This window comes from Podarcis erhardii (assembly GCF_964252035.2).
Source record: "Podarcis erhardii genome assembly, chromosome: 7".
NCBI classification, from domain to species: Eukaryota; Metazoa; Chordata; class Lepidosauria; order Squamata; family Lacertidae; genus Podarcis; species Podarcis erhardii.
The window spans coordinates 4,843,483-4,850,395 of NC_138511.1; the positions used below are offsets into that span (position 1 = coordinate 4,843,483).

The 6,913-nt window shown below is 49.0% G+C and overlaps 1 protein-coding gene across 5 annotated transcripts in view; it reads left to right on the forward strand.

The window, feature by feature from the left end:
• Positions 1-5,576, forward strand: part of KCNIP3 (potassium voltage-gated channel interacting protein 3) — a 118,675-nt gene extending 113,099 nt beyond the window's left edge. For 4 of the 5 annotated variants that reach the window (XM_081870066.1, XM_081870067.1, XM_081870064.1 and 1 more), the window contains 3 exons: positions 287-391; positions 1,939-2,001; positions 3,062-5,576. In XM_081870066.1, the coding sequence (XP_081726192.1) occupies positions 287-391; positions 1,939-2,001; positions 3,062-3,109 (216 nt within the window). In that variant the 3' untranslated portion in view covers positions 3,110-5,576. The remainder of the gene's footprint in view (positions 1-286; positions 392-1,938; positions 2,002-3,061) is intronic. The other variant, XM_081870065.1, reaches the window with a different exon arrangement.
• The last annotated feature ends 1,337 nt before the right edge of the window (positions 5,577-6,913 follow it).

Below are 6,913 nucleotides of genomic sequence, written 5' to 3' on the forward strand. Positions count from 1 at the left end.
TCGAGGGAGGAGTCTTTTCCAGCCCTACTTGGAGATGCTGGGGATTAAATCTGGGGCCTTTTGCATGCAAGTTAGATGCTCTAGCCACTGAGCTACAGCCTCTTCCCCCGGCTGGAAGTCAGGGCTGATTAAGAAGTGCAAAAATCCTCTAAATTACTCTTAAGCTTCTTGCCTTTGAGCAGAGTCAAACTAAAGAGTCCACCTAAGACAGAAAAGGACTGGGGAGAAAGCTGGCTTCATCCAGCCTCTTGACTGCTCTGAAAGCTTTGCTGTCCTTCTCTGCCAGGAGATGTTGGCAATAATGAAGTCCATCTATGACATGATGGGCCGCTACACCTACCCAATCTTGCGGGAAGATGCTCCCATTGAACACGTGGAGAAGTTCTTCCAGGTAAGGGGACTGGGGGTGCGGGGCCAAGAAAGCAGCTGGGAGGCACTGAAAAGGAGCAGGGAAGGTGAAATCAGGGGGCGAAGGAAGTTACAGGTGCCAAAGCTGTTGTGTAGACACAAAAGTCCATGGCAGGATGGTGCAATTCTCCGCAAGCGCCTGCTGTGTGTTTTCCTTCTAGGTGTATCTGGACCACGACTCCCATCATCCTTGGCCATGGCCCATGTTGGCCAAGTCTGAGGGGCACTGGACTGTCTCACCCCAGATATTCCTGCCTGACAACTGCAGTCCTCAGCTGGGGTATTGCATGCCCCAGAGCTGCACTTACTGTGCATGCCAGCGACTGAGGGCAGTATCTGACTAACGTGTCCTGTCAGCACAAGGGTTTCTGCTTGCGCAATGAAGCATCCCTGCCACACATCTGCCACACACCTTTAGATGTGCTCTGGAGGGTTGGGGAACTCCTAGAACAGATTTAGGGGGCTGTAAAGAGAGGAGAGGAAGGAAAGTTCAGTTGCACAAGCAGAAATCCTAGCAGTGACAGGTGGCATCCAGTGCTTTTTCCCCAAGGGGTACTCAATGGTGTGCAGTACCAGCACCTCGTTTTTTAGTTTAAAAGTGTGACGCTTGTAATAACTTCATGATGAGCACAGACACCTATTTTTCTAGAAAAAGGGCACTGGTTTCATCCATCCGTGTCATCTCATCCACACAAGGACTTCCTTTTGTGCAATGAAGCTTGCCCTCCTTTCCTTCCCCTACATGCCCCCCAATCTGTTTGGGGGTTCCCACAACCCTCTGGGACAGACTGGGGGGGGGACAGGTGAGTGGAGGGAAGAAAGAGTTCATCGCACAAGCACGTTTCCTTGCACAACCCCCAGGTTTTTAGTGTTGCAGCTCCAGCCTTCTGGAATCAGTGCCCAGCTGAAATTAGCCAAGCACCAAGCCTTCTGACATTGGTTGAAGATGGTTTTTGTTTAAGAAGGCTTTCCCCTGTCATTTTATGGAATAATAAACGTACAGTTTTTGAAATGGTTTTATTGCTTTTGTTTTACTGAGTTTGTAATCTTTTGCATTTTATCTTCTTTTGCTGTACATTTCTTTGGGAGTAACTTTTTGTGGTTTATAAATCTGCAGATAAATAAATAACTAACTGGTGGAGGCCCCACGTTCTTACTTAAGGACTTTGTAAGTCTCTGCTTCATGTTTATGAAGCAAGCATTCTGGTGAAACAAAACTAGCCTCAGCTGGGGGTGGGGGTTGCCGTTTACTGAGGCTGTTATGTTATGGAAGTTTGAGTGTTGTCCATCAGAGCACATTGGGACTTAACAGCATTGCTGATTCAGACTGCCAATGGAAGCAGAGTCAGAAGCTGCAGGAAAGGGGAAAGGGAACCTCTCAATAGACTGTCCAGTGGGGCACTGCAGGCATCTCAGGCAGGCTTGCACACCCTGGGGGAGGAGAAGGGTGGGGCAATGCATTTATAGGATCTGGACTCTGCATATCTGGGTCAGGCATCTGTTACTCACGCAGCGCATTTTGCATTTCAGAAAATGGACAAAAATCAGGATGGCGTGGTCACTATTGAGGAGTTCCTAGAGACTTGTCAGAAGGTGAGCTCAAGAACAGCCCCACAGAATCCTGCAGTAAGACCCAATAGCCTGGTGCTCTTTTTCAAAGGGGGTGGGGGTGGTGTGCTTTGTTTATTTAAAAGCTTTAAAGCTTTTCTGTTTAAGGGGTCCAATAAATACCCACTTTCAAGCTGAGTATGAAAATCTGAAATCATTGGGAACACTTCTTTTAATTTTTTTTTTTTAATTTGGAGGTGTTGGCAATTCAAAACTGATTCAAAATGACAGTGGAAATGTAGCAGTTGTGCTGGTTTGTATAGTTGTCACGGACACCATCCAATAGGCACTGCCCATGGCTCATGCCTGCCCACCAGAGGAAATTCAGCCATCATGCTCGTTGAGGAAATAATTGCTGGATTCCACTATAACTCCATGATCTTCCATTATCACAGTGTTTACAGAATGTCGGAGAGCTGGCACATTTGCAGAATTAAGATTGGAGGACACACTTTCCCTCTTTGTGTAAGGCTTGCCCACTGCATGAGTCACTGATCTGGATTTGCCTCCTGGTTTGTGGCTATAAGCCCAGATCAGTGACTTAAGCAGAGATGTAGCAAGCAGCCTCCTCTGATTCTGCTGCCTCTTTGCATTGAAAATTATTGAGCCATCTAGTCAGACCTGTTGCAGAGACCAGCAGAAGTACCCATCCCCATCAGAGGCTGATTGAAGATGCTAAGGCCACAGCAATGAATCTTGCAGGGTGGCACTGGGCACCCTCCTCTGTGTAGATGACTGCTTTGGGCTTCCTTGCCAGAATCTTTAATGAGGGTGTAATGTATTTCTTACTGCATGAAGTTTGGGAATTCCTCTAGGATAAGCCTAAAGATGAACTTTGTTCACATTTTTCATCCCAGCCTCGTGTCTGAGCAGGGCTGCTATTGTGCTTGTTCCCAGCTGGCAGGCTTCCCATGGGGACATCTGGTCAGCGCCTGGGACAGCAGGAAGCTCAACTGGATGGGCAGCTGGCCTGACCCAGCAGGTGCTCTTCTTAGGGTCCTAGTCAGTCACTCAGACCTCCTCTCTCTCTGTCTCCCTGCATCAGGATGAGAACATCATGACCTCCATGCAGCTGTTTGAGAATGTCATCTAGGGCGCCACCGCCAGGGATCCCGCCACGTCTCTCCCGCCCCACCTGCCTCCTTGGCCTGCACTTGGACAGACCTGTCCATCTTTCTTGTGAAGCACACACGTCTTTCAGAGGAAACAAAGAAAACAACCAAAAAACTCTTTTTATATTTCAGGGTGGGGGGAAATAAAAGACAAAAAGGGAAAGAGATGCTGTTTGCTTGCAAGATTTGCTGGATGCTCACAACTGAATGTCTAGGAGCCGAGGGATTGGCGGGGGCGGGGGCGGGGGAGTGACTGGGCTCTTAAAGGAATCTCTGGTACAGCAGGGAATTGCTCCGAGAGAAGAGATGTCTCATCGGCCCAGGGGAAGATATTTTTCTAGCAGCATATTGGAGAAGGGTTCTGCTTTTCTGAGAGTGAATGGCAGCACTTCTCCTCCCCCAAATTTATTAAGCTCCATTTCTCCAACACCAAATCCTTCAGTACTTGAATAGGGCCGTTTTCCCCTTCAGAGTTGTGCTTTTTGCACAGCTGCTGTTCATTTCAGCCAGCCTTGAATAGGGAACTACCGTTTTGCACACCTGCCATCCCTCCTGGGGGGCCATCCCTGCCCCCACCCCACCCCCCAGTTGGCCCTCCTGCTCCATATTCTGCATTTCACATTTTCCCCGCCCCCCACTCTCCCTTCAGCTGAAGTGAGAGGAACAGGAGAAGGATGCACAAGTCGCTTTGGAAACCCTGACTCCTGACTGACTGTGGCCTGCAGTGGCTGTTGGGAGGTGTGCAAGAGCAGCAGAGCTCTCTGGATGTGTGTGAGCTCCGCAGAGTTGCACCACAGCAGGCAAGTCCTTAGATCCTGATCTCCGTTAGCTAGTGCTCGGTTGACATATTCTCACGGAAAGCAGGAGGATGGTATGGACTTTGAAGTCCTTTGGCTTGTTACAGCCCACATGCCTCTTCTGCTGCGTATACACACACAACCTTTAAAGCAAATTCGAAGCATATTCTTTCCCTCAAAGAATTCTGGGCCCTGTAGTTTGCTGTTCCCAGAGTTACAATTCCCAGCAACTCTTGACAACAGTGTCCAGAATTCTTTGAGGGAATGTCCTTCAAATGTGCTTTAAAGGCAGAGGGTGTACACGGCATATGCAAGTGGTCTCACCAGAGATATTTTCCACGTTGGTCTGCTCCATAGCTCCTGGGCATTTGCAGAGGGCTCTTGGATGCATTCTAGGGCACAGACACAATTTATGCAGGTGGCTGGGATACATTTCACAGGTCATGTAAAATGCATCCTGGCAGGTGTCCCAGAATGCTTTGTAATAAGCATGGCACAGAGAGATCGGGAATGTTGAGCAAGCTGCCATTCAGAGAATCCTCACTGTCCTTTCCTGACCTTCCTCTCCCTTAATGAGGAAGTCCAGGGATTGCAGAAATTTGAAAAGCAGAGATGAGTTGACCCCCCCCCTCCCGTTTCCATTCTTGTTGCACATCTCTGCCTGCCTCTTGGTTTAATTTAGGGATTCTACCATTACTTTTCGCTTTGCAATTGTACCCTTCTCTTACAAGTTACTGATATACACCAGCACATATTTGCACTGATCAAATCACAGTGCAAAACAAAAGGAAAGTGAGTCCTGATGTGATCACATTAGAATTCCATTTTGTGGTGCAATTTAATCAAAACACTGATGTCCATTAGTAATTTGTATAGGAAAGGAAAATACCTGAACTGGAACTTGCAGCAAACTCTGGCTTTGCAGGAGTCTGTACAAAGCTCAGGAATCAAAAATTCAGAATGACTGATTGCTTATTCCAGAAACCAGATCAGGGAATCAGGGATGTCAAAACCCGGAGGGGGAGATTTCATGAGCGTCCCTAAAAAACCACCATCCGTGCCATAAACCCAAAATGTGACCAGACTCACTACTTCAAAAAGGAGTTGGCCCTACACATTGCAATGTCCATTTCATATTTCTCTTCTTGTTCTCTCCAGTCGCAGATGGCTACAGTATTGCTCCCCCTGTCACACACAGACTCATAGAATCGTAGAGTTGGAAGGGACCTTGAGGGTCATCTAGTCCAACCCCCTGCAATGCAGGAATCTCAGCTCAAGCATCCAGGGCAGATGGCCATCCAGTCTCTGCTTCAAAACCTCCAATGAAGGAGAGCCCAGTACACAATCTCTGCTCTGATTGGCTTGGGCAAGGCAGGGTCTCCCATTGCCAACCAGGCTACAAAGTGTGGTTCCCTTGTCCTCTCCCCCACACACCCCAGATCCCTCTCAGGATGTTGTGAGTTTGTACTCAATGCTTCCTGACATATGTACAGTATAAGGAATGGCCGCATGTCCCACTAGCCTTTCATTCCAGCATCTCCTAAACCTCCTTTCACAGCACAATATGGGGAGACAGTCGCTGGTTCTTGTTCTCTGTAACTACTTGATATTCAGTCACTGTATATTTTAATAAAATAAGCATCAAAAAAGACCAAGGAGTTTCAGCCCATCGTATTTCTCTAGGGTTGCTGAGATGCCCTTACATTTTGTTCCAGTAAACCAGTGTCACCCAATGTGATGCCATCCAGATGTTCTTGAACTGCACCTCCTGCCATCCCTGATCACTGGCCATCCTGGCTGGAGATGATGGGAGCTGGAGTGCAACATCTGGAGGACCACAAAGAAGCCACTAAATGGGTAAGGATTAAACAGCTTCTGAGTGATGGAAGTGTGTGTGTGTGTGTGTGTGTGTGTGTGTGTGTAAACAGTTGTGGAAGAAATGTCCAGGTGCTCTTGGAGTGATAGGTGAGAAGGACCATAGCTTAATAGTAGATCATCTGCCTTGTATGCAGAAGACCGCAGGTTCAGTCCCTGGCATCTCCTTCTTCTTGGGCCCGGTCTTATTTAACATCTATATCAACGACTTGGATGATGGACTCAAGGGCATCCTGATCAAATTTGCAGATGACACCTGTCAGGGGCTCAGGAGCAGAGGCACAGGAGAGGGAGGAAATGGAGAGCGAGGGGGAGGAATCCGAGGGAAGCACAGGAGATGAAAGTGGTCCGAGGGATTCCATGAGCCTCTCCAGCGAATCAGAAGATTCACAGAAGGGAGGGCTGATGGCCAGGGCAAGGGGGGTGCCAAGGGGGAAACCCCAGAAGGAAGGGGCCAGCGGGGACTCCCAGAGCAGCAGTTGGAAATCAGGACCAGCTTCCCCACCAGAGCGCAGTGGGGGGGAGGAGTCCCAGGCATCGGGACCAGTGTTCTCACCACCAGCGAGAGGAGATGAGTCAGGATTGACCACGCCTCCATCGGAGAGCGGGGAAACGGTCAAGAGGAAAGTTACCGGCTGGGCGCTCGCGCCAAGTTCAAAGGTACAGGCGAGCGGCACAGCAGGCAGCCCGGATAGGGAGCCAGGTCCTAAAGCCCGCCGGAAGGAGGGGCAAGACTCAGGGGGGTCAGCGTCAGAAGAGTCCAGAAAGGAGGAAACCCCAGGGGGCAGAAGGACCCAGAGGAGGAAAGAACAACGGAAGAGGTGGAGTAAAGCTAGAGTCTTAAACTGGTGTCTAGGAGGCGGAGACTCAGATGGAGCTTCGCCGGTCTAGCTTCTAAGACGTAGAGTTGCACGCTGCGGTTTGGAAATGGAAACTAACCTTCAATAAAGACTTTTATACGTTATTACTGGCTAGCGTTGGTCCTCTGTGAGCTGGGACCTAGAGGCAGCTCTGACAACACCAAACTGGGAGGGGTAGCTAACACCCCAGAGGACAGGATCACACTTCAAAACGACCTTGACAGATTAGAGAACTGGGCCAAAACAAACAAGA